Below are 14770 nucleotides of genomic sequence, written 5' to 3'. Positions count from 1 at the left end.
ATGTGAAGAAAGAGGTGAAAAAAGTAACGGAACTTGAAAACAATGTGGTTCATAGGAGGACAAAGAAAATCAGAGTGTGCAACTAACAGCGGGGGAGAGAAGAAAAGTGGAGCAAGGCTGTGCTGGCATTTCACACGTTTCAGGAGTTCTGCAATTGTGTCGGGAAAAATAAGTTCATTAAAAAAGGGCTGGGGGACATTGAAGAGCTTTGGGGACCAAAGGAAGTTAAATTTAATTTTCTTCTTCACTGTTCCTGGAGGGATCTGGGGAGAGCAAAAGTTTTGCTTAAGATGATTGGAAGATCAGTAAAATAAACTGATTGCTGCAGAAGAAGAAATAAAGAGCTCAGAAACGCTGAAAGTTGGCAGAAGCGTAAGTTGGAGTGAAGTACAGGCCATCCTTCCTGCCCACAGAAAGAAGGAAGCCTACAGGGACGGCTTTAATGTAATTGGGAGATTTGCAGAGCTTTTGAGAGATTTTTAAAGCGTGTTCTGCTCAGTTACTGGAGAAGCTAGATGAAATCCTTTAGAGATGAGGACTATATATGATTTTAGATTCCTCTTTGCATTTCAGTAGTGTTCAGAGGTCTCAGGCATGGTGGTGAATCTGTTAGAGTAGGAACTGTCTAGCTGCAAAAATCAAACTTAGTTTCTTTAGTCATTCGGTAGGGGATTCCAAAAATAAGGATCTGTCTGTGGGCTGATGTCTGTGTTCAACATAATGTCATGTTGCTAATTCTCAGTTATTAATGAATTCTTGCTATCTGTTTTGTTTGTTAACATTAAAGCAGTCTAGTGCTGTGAAAAGAAAGCTCCAGTCTCCGCACGGAAACCCACCTTTGAAACGTAAACGTAAGCCATCAATAAACACCTTCAAGAAATGTGCTACAGAAGCTGACATCAGGGAGAAGGGAAGTTCATCACAAAAATCTCTTTCTAAGAAGCAGTTGACTGACAACCAAAATGAAAGCCAGAAGAGCAAACCTTTCATTAAGACATCCAGCCTGTTTAAAAACAACCCTGATATCCCAGAAATTCACAGGTATTTTAGACAAATGGGAGGGGAAAAAAAACCTTTTCAATGCCTTGAAATTCAGTGTCCTAAATTTTTGGCCTTGCTTGGGCAAAGCAGTTGCTCAGTACGTGTCGTTTCATTGCTGTTTACACAGAATACTACTGTATAATTTTTAACCACACCATGTGCTTTTTTTTGTTTTGGTTTGTTTCCCCTAACTCAGAAAAGCAGTGCAGCAGGTGCAAGAGAATGTATTCACTACAGATTCTTTTAGCCAGTTGGACCTCCATCCACATCTGGTGAGTGGCAGGAAGGCTGTATGCCTTGAAACATGCTTTTTTTTGGGTGGGGAGCAGATTAGAGAGCTGAGATGCACCTTTATTCATGGTGACTTGGACAGGCTTGCCAGTACTTTGCCTGATTTTGTTGCAGTCTTTTAGCTGAGCGTGCTGGCCAGCGTCCTGACCTGTCCCCAAATGCACTGTCCCAGCACCCTTCACTGGTTGCAGTTGTAATACCAAAAAACCACAGAAAACTATTTGGGAATGCAGTATTTTAACAAGTCTGCTATTTCACGATGTACCAGCAGTGGTGTAATTCTGATTAGCTAAGAAATATTTTGAGGACATGGGAACTCTTGCAACCAGTTGCCCTGGACCAGTAATAGAGAGAATAAGCATCAGTCTTCTGTTTTTTTGCTCTGTCTTGTACTACAAAAAGTAACAAAAGGAACAGTTTGACAATGAAACCTGTTTACTGCTCTTTGTTATCTCTCTAGATCTCCACAATAAACACTGTCCTAAAGATAAGTAGCATGACCAGGTAAGCAAATTTATATAGAAATTTTGCACTTCGCTAGCCCTTAAAGCCAATCATCTATGATTGTTTCATTATATGTTATTTGTTTGTGAAGACCACAGTACCCATTAAGCTGTCCCATTTGCCATAGGGTTTGTTGCTTTAAAAATCTGGGATGAGAAATAACTTGTAAGTTACACAGTAAGTCAGTTGTCACAGCTGAAGATGGAACCTTGGAGTCCTGCCTTCTAATTTGGTACTTGAATCATAAGACCATCATTTTTCAATTTATCGCATCCGATGCCTATCCAGTGGCTTTCCTTAGAAATTACCTCTAGTGATGTAGCTACACTGCAGAGATGAATGCATGGAATTTGGGGTAAACAGTTTTGAAACAGTCACTGTATGTTAAAACCTTAGGATTCTATCCTGCGTTGCATTCGTATTTCCTAATCTGTTTTGTTTGTTACGCAGTGTTCAGAAGCAAACAATTCCTGTGCTCCTGCAAGGCAAAGATGCTCTAGTGAGATCTCAGACTGGTTCAGGTCAGTATTTAATTGTCAGTCTCCTTCCCTGGGCATATTAAACTGGATCCCAACAACAGAACCAAAACCCCATGTTCCCAGTACAGCTCGTAAAAGTGACAGGCTGGGAAGCTTGGCGTGGGACTGCTGTGACACAGACAGATGCCATGCAAACTTCTGTAACAGCGCAGTGGTGGGACTGAATGTTGATGTGCAGCTGCCAGTTATTGCACATGGGCCTATTCCAAGGCTTATGCTAGGGATGCAGATCCAGGAGGCCAGCGGAGCTGAGCAGCACACGCTCTTACGTTACAAACTTATGTGCTTGCTCTACAGCAAACTATGTCTGGATGTCTCTTTTTCTTGGGTGGGTGGGAATATTTATTTAGGTAGATCTTAATGGGATACCACCACCTCTCTTTTTTTTTAATTTAACCCTTTGGTGAATTGCTTGTCAATCTTTTGTTTTGGAAACTTTCTGCTTAATTAAAACTTTTCCAGACTCTGACCCTCGTTTAAGAATGGTAGGATGAATGGTACTTTAATTTGCTGTAATTGCCACTTTTTCTTTTTTTTTTTTGATGGAAGGTCTTCCAATTTTCTCCCTTTTAAAAAGGTAAAACTCTTGCCTATGGAATTCCACTTGTACAGTCTTTGCAAGGAATGGAATCCAAAATACAGGTATGTGCAACAGAATTAAATATATTTGCTTTTGGTATTAAGATTAATAAACATAAAATCCAGCTCTTATTTTGCAGTCATCACTGTCTCTTCTTGACAGAAAGGTCAAGCAGTCTTTCTTCCCCTTTATTTGTGCATGTGGCTTATGTGATCCTCCTGTACTGTTGAGATACAGAGGATGCAAGAACTATGTTACACGTTCCCTGTTAGTTCATGCAGTAGGCTAAATTGTAGATAAGCTAAATTGTCAAGTTTGGAGAAGGTAGACTGTGGAAGAAGCGATGATCTTGAAGCCGGAAGAACTGAAAACAAAGGTTGCTGTCATGTCTTTAGGAGTAATAAGTTTCTAATCTTTGACATAGAGTGAGATTTGATAATTGCTCCCAATTTGGATCATCTGGTTGACCAGAAAATGCTGCTGCAGATCTGCCATCTCTTGTGCCTTTTATGGGAAGAGATCATCCTGAATTTCCTTATGGGTTGAACTGTTTCCAACCATCCTGGATTGTTGGGTTATTTCCAACCCATCTGCAGCTGCTACCTACAGATTGTTGCTGTACATCAAACATGAGAGTGTTTCTGCAACTCAGAAATACAAGAGTGAAACAATATGCATATGGAATAAAGTGTTGGGTGTGACTGTGAGCAGGGTTTCCAAGCAGGAAAGAGAAGGCAATGCAGTTTTGATGTTTGAAAGATTGTTGTTGTTTTTAAAAGCTGGGAGGGGGCAATATCCCAGGCTGTTGTATACAAACTTGTACTAAAACCCTTCAGAATTCACTTTGTTGGCTAATAGCCGTTAGACGTGGAAGTGCTCTGTTTATCAGTGCTACCTACATTCTTCTTAGTGGACCTCTTGTCTTCTCTGTTTGCAGCGCAGTGATGGGCCTTATGCGCTCATACTAGTCCCAACGAGAGAGGTAGGTGGCCTTTTTTCTTTCTGATTCTGTCTGAATCTGAGTGTTTGAACACTGGTTTTTAGTATGTAGACGCGAGTCCACCAGGGACTGTCTTAGGAAACGTCTGTCCTTTTGCTGAAATCTTGCCCTCACAGAAAGAGCGTTTGCTCTCTAGATGCGTATTGTCATTTTTGTTCAGTGCCATACTGAAGTAAGGAAGAAGGAATCTCAAACTTTTCCTCATGCAGTTGGAAATAATTGTGAAGGCTGGAGAAACTCTGTAGCTCAGTGCATGGGAGGGAGAAATGGGAGGGAGAAGCTTGCCTAGCTCACACAGGGGAAGTAAGTAAAACCAATGAAATCAGCTTTGCAAATGTGTAGGTTTATATAAACGTTTCATTTTTAAAGCCCTTTTTTTAAATCCGTAAGTGAATGCTGAAGATGAGGCTTCCAGGAGTTGGTTTCTCCACTGAACTCTCTTCTATTTGATTTATATTATTTGCAATTGCAAAGGCAATTTCAGAGGAGGGTATCAACCTTTTTTTTTTTTTTTTTTTTTTTTTTTTGTATGTCAAATGATAATAACTTCCATGTGGAGAATTGATTGCAGGTATCTAGTTTGGGGCACAATATTTTATGCAACCTGCAGTGCAATATCTCAGCTCGGTTCCATGAAAGGAGAAAGCTCTGAAGCTATTTAAATTTTTACAGCAGCAAACTTACTGCCTCTCTAGGATGCTGTATGAATACTAAGCATGTAGGAAACTGTGCGTAAGCTTGTTTAAAGGTCTGCCGTTGAGAGTACTTATGAAGATAATTTGTAATTACAGTTGGTATTTTACTTTGTATTGAAAGCAATGGCCTTCTTGAGAGCCTGGCAAGTGATAGTATGTAGCATGTGTAGTCAGAGCATTTAAAACAGTTCTACTCCCATAACTAAGCCCTGCTCACATACTCATTCCATGAATGAGTCAGGGTGGCACCATTGCCTTTCTTGGTCTTCTTCATTGCCACAGCAGAAATGGCTGTCAGATGGTACATGAAGCCCAACAGCTATATGCTTCCTACTGACCAGACATTTAGGTTTGCAAGCTTTGTGCGTACCATCTCCCTTCTACTGACTGGGAAATGGAGAGGTAGAAAGATCCAGTGGTATGATCACTCCATGGGTCAGGTGAGGGAATAATGTGGGCTGCCCTGACTGCCAGAAGATAACTAACCTCTGGGCTGCATTTCCTTTTCATAGTAGTTTTCTTCCAGAAATTGTGCCATTTTCCTTTTCACTCTTCCAGTGGAGCAAAATCTTCTGTGGCTTCGGCTTGTTTTCTCCCTGGGGCATTCACAGAAGCCAGCAGAAGTCTCTATTGTCCTGAGAGCTGGCTTGTGGAGCTGAACCAATACAGAGGTTTTTGAACAGGTCCAAATATAATAAAAGAAAGATTATGCAAGAGAATAAAATAATAAGCAGCTTCTAAAAGAAAAATTAAGGATGTATTTAGAATTCTGATGATATACATAACTAGACTAGCTTACAGATTTTTGAGTCAAAGGGGCTTGTTGTCCATCTTTGTAGTCCAGGGACTTTTTCAGAGCTCACTTTCTTTTGTTGATTTCCATAGCTTGCACTCCAAAGTTTTGATACAATGCAGAAACTACTTAAGGTAAGAATTCGATGTTCTGTGTTCTTCTTATTCCTTGAGCTTCTTGCTGTAAGATGCTAAGCAATTTCAGTTCTGGTGAATTCAACTGGATGCTTAAGGAGATCCAGCATCTGGCAAGATATATGGTCCTTAAAGATAAATCTGTTTAAGACTTAAGTGCCTGATTTCCCTGTGGCATGTTTTAAACTATTACGTGAACAATTAAGTGATTAATTATAGCACCTTAGTTGCACATGTTTCCATAAACAAGTGTAGTTGATTTTCACAACGTTTTGTTTTTAGAAGTACCTGCCATTGTTTCTGCCTGAGTTATGAATGGAAACTCTCACAATGACAAGTGCCGTTTTAGTGAAACTAATACTAGACAGATGGAGAGTAGAACTTGGTGAACTGCTTTGCCAGTTGAATGCCTGGAGAAATTAGAAGGCTTTTAAAATCATCAAATGATAGTGCTTTCCTTTTAATTGAGGCGGAGTATCTTACCATGGGGCTAGAAGGTATCTAAATTGTTCATCTGATCCATATTCCCACTCCCTCTTCTGGTTTTTTCCTTGAAATAATAAGGCACTTTCCAAGTCTTTTTTAGTGCTGGAATTACCAAGTCAGATTTTGTTGTGTCATGCTGAGGTTTAAAGTACTTCAGTCTTCTTCCATAGTAATGAGAAATTACTATGAGTGGACTTTTGATGTCCTTCAAAGGATGAAGTCTAGACTGACCCCCTTCAGTTTTGTTACATATAATGTGTAGTAACCATCAAGTCCAGTGTAAACTGTCATAGTGACCCAAAGCAGGTCTGACTGGACCTTGGAAGGACTGGATGGCTGGAAAGTGTAATATGGTTATGTAATTACTGAGAGAGAAAAAGGTTGATTGAGCTGTTCTGACACAATCACTCTAATGCCAACTGCTAAGGTTATATTGCCTGGATCTTGCTTAGACATCTTCCTTATTTTAAACCTTAAAAAGAAACTCTTTTTCTAGAAACTATTTTGTTGGAGCATTTCTGGCAAGCAGTGACCTGTGCAAACTTAAGCCTATTTACCAGTCACACGTTTGTGCAGTCCTTACAAGCTGTGCTCTGCTTCTGTCCTGCATTTCCTCTTGAGTGAGGCAATGGCAGTACTATGCTTTGATTATCTCCCCTGTAAATATTGGACAGTATTGGATTCAATGAAGGATTGGACCTCATTAAAGTAAGTGGCAAAAACTCCTGCCAATATCAATGAGACTGACATTTAATGTTCACAGACATGGTGACTGTGTGCATGTAGGTCTGTGTATGTATTTATAAACTTTACAGGTCCTGTGTTTTTTCTTAAATTTTCCTTGGCCACAGGAAGATACTGCTTAAAGGCAAGATGAAGAAATAGCATTGTAGCTTGTCTTTGAACATATAGGCTACATGGCGAGAAGGAAAAGAAATATTATTATGTGATTGGAAGTGGTGCAAAAATGATTGCATTTCTATCTTCCTAGATGATGTGGGAAGCAAGTTACATGGCTAGAACTAAAGGTGCCATTGATATGTAGCTGTGGGTGACAGAGTGCATGTAGACTGTATCTGTTAGATCAAATCAGATGCACAGTGCTGTCAGCCCCAGTCCTTTCTTTTTTTGCCCAGAAATATCATTTTTGGATTAGGCTCTGTCTCTTTGTTAAGAATCTATATTGGTCTTGGTTCTCCTTTCTGTAGCCATTTGCCTGGATTGTGCCTGGAGTGCTAATGGGGGGAGAAAAGAGAAAATCTGAAAAAGCCAGGTAGGAAGCCAACTTCTTAAGTCGTATTTTGGGTTCTTCTGCTCTACAGCGTTTTTATCTGTTACTCTTCTTTAGAGTGCTTTTCTTACTGTGAGAGAGGATTGTGAGTTTGGATCAAGCTGTGATCCCCCTGGATCTTACACAGATACAGTGACTGGGTCAGCAGGAAGTATTCACTTCCCCCAGTTGGATCTATTTCTAAAATGTTGATGAGCCTTCTGAGAAGATGATCTCTTGTGTCAGTATTTTTTTTTCTCTTCTGACAAACACCTGTATTTGCTTACCACCAAGTGCTGTCTACAGTGTTTGTTATGGGGGAAATTGCTTTCTGGAGAAGAGATTTCCTGGTGTTAAAAATCTCTTTCTTTTCCCTTTTCAAGAATTGAATTGTAAGCTGGTAATCCAAAATGGAATTTTCATTTCTTCCTGTATAAGTATACACAAAAAGAAGTTTACTCTTGACAGTAAAGAAAGTACTCAATTAGAAAAGAAAACCTAGCTTGGGTGTTTTAGATTATTTTTTTTAATATTATTAATATTTCTTTCCACCCTGTCCTTATCACCAAGTATGCCTCTGAATATCAATGATGATCAAGGATAAAATTTAGCTGTGCAAGAAATTTCAGTTTTAATCACTGTCCCTGTTGATTTTACTGTGGCCATGATTTTTCCTCTGTAGGTTCCAGTTCCTCACTCTGGGTTCCTATTCCAGAGTTACTGCTAACCTGTATGTTTTATTTTCTTTTTTTTTTCCTCTTTCTTTTTTTCTTGTTTCTTTTTCTTTTTTTTGTGTTTTAATCTAAACAGGTTACGTAAAGGGATAAATATCCTCATTTCAACTCCTGGTCGCCTGGTTGATCACATCAAGTCCACAGAATGTATTCATTTCCGTCGCACTCAGTGGCTGATTATTGATGAAGCAGACAGGTAAACTTTCAAGTGTTTAGATATGTGTTGTGGTTTAACCCCAGCCAGCAACTAGGCACCACACAGCCACTCACGCACTTCCCCCTACACCCAGTGGGATGGGGGAGAGAATCAGGGGAAAAAAAAAAAAAGGTAAAACTCATGGGTTGAGACAAGAACAGTTTAATAAAACAGAAAGGAAGAAACTAATAATGATAATAATAACAATAATAAAATGACAGTAAGAATAAAAGGATTGGAATATACAAAGCAAGTGATGCACAATGCAATTGCTCACCACTCGCCAACTGATGCCCAGTTAGTTCCTGAGCAGTGATGCCCCATGCCAAATCCCCCCAGTTTATATACTGGGCATGACATCACATGGTACAGAATACTTCTTTGGCCAGTTTGGGTCAGCTGTCCTGGCTGTGTCCCCTCCCAACCTCTTGTGCCCCTCCAGCCTTCTTGCTGGCTGGGCATGAGAAGCTGAAAAATCCTCGGCTTAGTCTAAACACTACTTAGCAGCAACTGAAAATTTCAGTGTGTTATCAACATTCTTCTCATACTGAATCCAAAACATAACACTATACCAGCTACTAGAAAGAAAATTAACTCTATCCCAGCCAAAACCAGGACTATATGGAAAATAATTATGATACCCTCTGCATCATAATTCACTAAATAACTTTAAAAAATAAGAGAGAGAGCGTGCACACGATCTTAAACCATTCATGCTCAGTGGCCTCAGCCAAGCACCGGATATCTGGGATTAGGCAGAAATGTCCCCTTTGGACTTATTATTGTACAATTATTCATTGCAGAAATTCTGTCAGTGTCTTCTGACTTGTCTGACCCTGGCAAAAGTTGAAGATGGAACATGAAGCTAGATGGGCCAAAGATCTGATCAGCTTTAGCACTTCCTCTATTCCTAATTGGCTCATGTAGCATTAAGACTTTCTCCTCATTCCTTCCTACAGCATCTTTCATCACTTCTGCTGTTTTTGTAGGATCCTGGACCTGGGCTTTGAGAAGGCTGTAGCTGTGATACTCAATGCTTTAAATGCCGAGAGAAAGACACGTCAGAATGTCCTGCTCTCAGCCACCCTCACAGAAGGTAGGTTATAGACAGATGGTCTCTCTTTTAGCTGAATAACACACAGGCAACTGCAAAATAATGGGTTGAGTCTGATTATGTTACAGCCCAGTCTGAAGCCCTTTGCAGAAGTGGAATAATGCCTATTGATTTCTTTGGGCTTATGACACTTGTCCTTCATTACTGGAATTTCTGTCAGTGTATATACTTACATGGTCCTTACATACGTCTCTCAAATTCCAGAGCAAAGTCACTGTGAAGCTGGGAAGCACTGGTTTGTTTGTTTCCTTTACAAATATAGAATTAAGGCAAAAAGCTCATGACAGGACAGGACAGCTGTTGTGTGATTTGCTCAGTATCGTACAAGAAGTCAGTTGCTGAGGCAAGAATTGAGCCAGGTCTCATGACTCCTGCACTCTTGATAGAGTGAAGATCTGCTGGGTTTTTTTCCACACACACACTTAAAAAACAGGACTGCCAAATGCTGTCTATCTGGTCAAGACATTTATGTAATGTAAAATAGCACAGTTGGCTGAAGTAGTGTCTTGTGATGCTTTTAGTTGAGCCCACAGCGACTAAGCCTGACTAAGCCCTGAAAAGTCTGAAGTTTGTGGTTCTGTTCTGTCAGTGTCTGAGGCATGGTTCATTAGTTCCTTGCCCTTCATTGCTTTTTACTACAATTGCGTTAGCTCTTTTTTTATGTGACTGTATCATCGCGCCCCCCAGCAGCACCCCAGACTGGACTGAATGTATTTTTCATTTTCTGTGATTTAGGAGTAACGCGACTGGCCGATATCAGTTTGAATGATCCCATCAGCATTTCCATAGCAGATGAAATCCAGAAGGCACTCAAACCAGCATCACAAACGGGTAGACAAGCCAGTAGTTCATCAAACCACATGGACCAGGAAAACTTTGCTGTTCCAGAGAAGCTCAAGCAGTATGTCATGATGGTCCCCAGCAAACTGAGGCTTGTCACTTTAGCAGCTTTTATCCTTGAGAAATGCAAGGTGAGATTCTGTTTATATTATTGTGTTTATATTATTAAGTAGCCCCTTGCCCTTTCCATCTCCTTTATCTGTTACTCTATCAAGGATAGCGTGGCTTAGATCTGGGGCTTTGAAGTGCATCTGGTGTACAGGGAGCCACAAGAGAGCTGAGGTGCTATTGCGTCTCTCATGCTGACATTGAGATACCTGTGCAGCCAGTGCTTATACTTCTTTTGCGGTCTCAGCATTTGGTGTCAAACTCCATAATCCTTTCCCGGATAATCGTATCTCCGGATGTGGAAGCCACATAGATCTTATAATGATCAGGGAATTGGGAGAGGTCTGTGGAAATGGTCATGTGCGATTTTCTTGTTTTTCTTGCAGTTTGAAAAACACCACAAGATGATCATCTTTTTCTCCAGCTGTGAACAAGTGGAATTCCACTATGAGCTCCTTCTAAATGTCCTTTCAGGAGGGCTAGAATCAGAACAACTTGAACATTCATCTGTCTCCTCTGCGCACTTACAGTTTCTACGACTGCATGGCAACATGGAACAGGAAGTAAGCATTCTTAAAATGTCAGGATACACAGTTTTATTCCTTATTCCCTATGATTTATTATGTGGTTATTTTGGGGAGGAGGGCAGAAGAGAGGACAGAGAGTCATTTCACCTCTAGGGGCCTCACTCTTCCATCTGCTAATGAGAATAAGAATGTTGTCCCACTTCTGGAAAGTACCTTGGTAGCTATATCTGAAAAACACAGCTGAAGAGGCAAGAGGTGTTATTTCAGCAGGCTGAGACAGCCTTTCTGTATTCCCAGTGGGTGCACTTAAACCATTTATGTATCCATGGTTCTCTCTCAAGTGGTCAAGACAGGCTTTTAATGCCAAAGGAAAACCTCATCCAAGCCCCAAAACATTACTACCCAGTAAGTTGCCCCCATTAGATAAGGATGGAGCAATTTGGCTTTGGTCTTGAAGAACCATGTCTTGACAGACTGCTCTTTTCCGTGGGACGGAATAATAACAATGTAATGGTGATTACCCCCAAATAGGTGTAGGTTTTAGCTGGATAGGCCTGGGTGATGAGATTGGAGCTTGCTACACAGGGCTGAGAGGCCAGGAGAAGAGTGTCAAATGAACTGTCACTGCAGCATTTCTCTCTGTAGCTGAGGGACCTCCCTTGAAAGTTCAGCCCCTGATCCTGCCCTTGGTCTGTGATGGAGAGGGTTACTGCTCTACTCTGAGCTGCACAGCAGAGATGGTAAATGAATAGAGCTCTTCTGATGAAGCAAGAGGTGAAGAGCCATTGTTTTTCTCACTCATTCCCATCCTGTGGAGACCAGAAACATGTGCTTTGCTGTCCCTGCAGTCTGGCCTTTCCTCAACCTGCCTGCCTGAGCGAGTGAGCAGGCCTGGTCTCGCCCAACTCTACCCTGACCAGCTGTTAAGCCAACAGAACACCACTAAGTAGCTGGCACCAGGGGAAGGGTTTTGCCTTTTTAGTACCCAGTGTGTAATTAGTGCTTGATGTCTTCAAATTAAGAGCATTAATGGAGCTAAATTGTGGATCCCATATGGTACTGCTGAGCACGGCTGCTGTCATTGTCAACAAGATACAGCGTGCTCTCTTCTTTAATTTTTGTCAGCAGAGGGTTCAGTGTGTCGGCAAGGCCCAAGTTTCCCTTCTTTCCCAGAACAGTACCTCTAGCTGGGAGTCAAGTATGTAAGGTTTCTTCTATATCATCAACATAACAGGACATTCACTTAACTCCTAGCTAGAACTCTGAGGAGGAAGGCTTGAAACATGGAAACAAGGATATTTTGGAAGGAGGAAGCAAAAGGGACAGGAAGGAAGCAGGTATGGTGTTAATGAGGCCAGAGACAGCCTGAGCTCTGAAAAGAAGAGTGAATGGAATCAGATCAAGGGAGCGTGAGTGTGTGGTTGTTTCCCACAGCTAAGGAGAGGGAATGTAGGTGGATAGGTGGTACTGGCAAGTGGAGACCAAATGCTACTGAGGCCTTTGGTTACTAGTGCTCAGAGATTGTCTTGTGTGATAGCAAATATTGTGATTTAATGTGGGTTGGAGAATCAGTTTCTGTTGCTTTTATCAAGAAAAAAATCACACCCCAGGGTAGTTAGTTAAACTAACTGGAGTGTGCTTAGGAAGGTTTTGGGACTGACAAAGCAGGAGGCTTTTGAAGGTAAGGGAGGAGTCGTACTGGCAGGTTCCTGCAATTCTGGGGTTCAATGGCTCAAAGACTGCTGGTGGGGTAATTTGGGATCTGGGGGCTGTGGACAGCCCTGCCTGGGAGCCTGAGCTCCTGTTAAAAGTGGGGGCTGCAGGAATCCTGCAGGTGCAGACCAGTGATGAGGACAAGGCTGGGGAGCACCTGCCTCTGACACTCATGGGAAGGAATGACCTCCATCCCAGTGTCTGCAGTCCTGTTGGTGGCCCTCACCAGTACGAGGCCTTTTCTTGTGGGAAGGCTGTGGGAGGGTGCCCTGGGAGCTCTGTGGCAGCTGCCTGCAGGGCCCAGGAGTCCTGCCTCGTTGCCCCCTTGGGCAGGGGTTTCTGGCCAAGGTCTCATCTCTATTGCCCTGTTACTCTGAAGACTTACCCCACAACAGTTCACATGAGCAACTGTGCAGCTGAGCATCCCTGATACTTAATAATTACACAGTCAGTCCAGTGACTGTCTGCATGCCCCATTGGGCACAATGAGGCTGATCTCTTGTGACTATATTGCTGTGTCAACAAAATCGGCTTATCCTGCTCATCGTGCAACTGGACAGACAGCAGTTAAGATGCCCAGCTTTTTCTTGCATTCACAAAAGCCTGTGTTGCCCATAAAGTATGCCAGTGCTTCTGTTGCTGCTGCTGAATCTTTTGTGGATCCCCTCTCCATGTAAAACAGTTACTGTTTTTTGACATATACAGGCCATATTTCCATGCAAACTGTGGAGGTGTTGGCTGCTTTGATTTGACCAAATGCATTCAGGCTTGCCCCAGCCTCTGTGCCTTCCTACCTGGGACCACACCTGTAAGCCATAGATTTTTTTCCATTTGCAGGAAGTGTCTGACTGGAACTCGTGAACTCAATTCCTTTGCTTTTGAAGCTGTACATGATATAGTGAATGAGGCATAGTTAGATTGTTCCATTAGCTGATTTGCTTTATGTTTGACTGTAATGTGCATCAGCACTCTTTTAATTTTTTCTGTTTCAATCCTCTAGGAAAGAACAGAGGTCTTCCAGGAGTTCCTAAAATCCAAGACCGGCACGTTGCTTTGCACTGTAAGTAACTTAGCGTGGAGCTGCAAAGGGACTCTAATGGGCCTGTCTGATACCTAATGCTAGAACAGAGGATTTGGCACTGAGCTCTAATTCCAGCTCGCTGCCCGACCTTGAGGAAAGTCGTCTCCTTTTTCTGCATCTACATATTAAATAAGGACTGGTACCCTCTTTGCAAACTGTTATATGTTCTTTTGCTGCAAGGTACCATATACAGAAAAAGCATGTGTCTTATACAAGAGGCCTCTAAGTATTTTGCATGGTCTTATGTCTGGAAAAATCTGTTCATTTGAAGCTGGAGCCTTGCCCTCTACATGCAGTCAGTAGAACGCAATCCTGATTTGTAGTATGCCCCATAACTGCCAGGTAAATTGGATGTAATGTGATATTTCCTATCTTAATGACTACCCCAAGGTTAAAAACAAAAACCTGCAGGGATGGAAGGGAAGCCCAACCAGAGAATGGTGTCATTAGAAATGCACATGCTCTGCTGCTCTCCATGCTTTGACCTTCAAGCTTCCTTCAAGGGTGCTGAGGGAGAAATTCTTGTCCTCTACTGAAGTTTGCTGGCACCCTTGTGTTGTGGTGGCACCTTCCACTTCTCGTTTCTGACCTGTCGGTGCCACAGCTAGCCTGCTGCAGTGGTGCAGAAGGCTGCACGATTTGCTCTCTAATAGTGGCAGCTGTTGATCTGAAAATGTGTGAATCTTGGCGATTTCTACCCACTGCAAACTTGTAAATTACAGCGATCGGGAGTAATTAGAGCTGAGAAACCCTCTCCAGCTCTGAAATGACTCCTGTTCTTGCAGCACGTTATTCTTAAAGGAAACTAGTTGCAATTTTTTTCAGAGAGTGGGAGCTGAAGTTTATCTTATTTTCATGCCTGCGGTTCAAACAAGGAGTGCCATGTTTATAGGAGTGTTTGATTTAGGGTTGCCAAATTATATATTGCATCACCTGTAAAATTGTACTTGTTACATGCTAGTCTTGGTCCTGCTTGTGTGTACAACCTTTCAATGGTTTGATCAAGGTCAAAATGCATCTTTGCAATGCATAAGTGTAACTATAACTTAGTTTCCCTATATATGGAGGTAATACTTCAGTGTCTCAGCTGAGGAGGATAGCAAACCTTAAATCATTCAGTGCCG

The 14770-nt window shown here is 41.8% G+C and overlaps 1 protein-coding gene across 4 annotated transcripts in view; it reads left to right on the top strand.

Moving 5' to 3' along the window:
• Positions 1 to 14770, top strand: part of DDX31 (DEAD-box helicase 31) — a 51213-nt gene that overhangs the window by 1205 nt on the left and 35238 nt on the right. For 2 of the 4 annotated variants that reach the window (XM_069770807.1, XM_069770804.1), the window contains exons 2-14: positions 788 to 1041; positions 1238 to 1313; positions 1793 to 1836; positions 2287 to 2357; positions 2953 to 3017; positions 3893 to 3937; positions 5536 to 5577; positions 7272 to 7336; positions 8144 to 8263; positions 9253 to 9359; positions 10113 to 10348; positions 10712 to 10888; positions 13566 to 13625. In XM_069770807.1, the coding sequence (XP_069626908.1) occupies positions 788 to 1041; positions 1238 to 1313; positions 1793 to 1836; positions 2287 to 2357; positions 2953 to 3017; positions 3893 to 3937; positions 5536 to 5577; positions 7272 to 7336; positions 8144 to 8263; positions 9253 to 9359; positions 10113 to 10348; positions 10712 to 10888; positions 13566 to 13625 (1362 nt within the window). The remainder of the gene's footprint in view (positions 1 to 787; positions 1042 to 1237; positions 1314 to 1792; positions 1837 to 2286; positions 2358 to 2952; positions 3018 to 3892; positions 3938 to 5535; positions 5578 to 7271; positions 7337 to 8143; positions 8264 to 9252; positions 9360 to 10112; positions 10349 to 10711; positions 10889 to 13565; positions 13626 to 14770) is intronic. The other 2 variants (XM_069770805.1, XM_069770806.1) reach the window with 2 other exon arrangements.

This window comes from Haliaeetus albicilla, chromosome 26, assembly GCF_947461875.1.
Source record: "Haliaeetus albicilla chromosome 26, bHalAlb1.1, whole genome shotgun sequence".
Classification (NCBI taxonomy): Eukaryota; Metazoa; Chordata; class Aves; order Accipitriformes; family Accipitridae; genus Haliaeetus; species Haliaeetus albicilla.
Note: the sequence above shows the minus strand (reverse complement) of the source record. Positions and strands in the feature narration are given on the sequence as shown.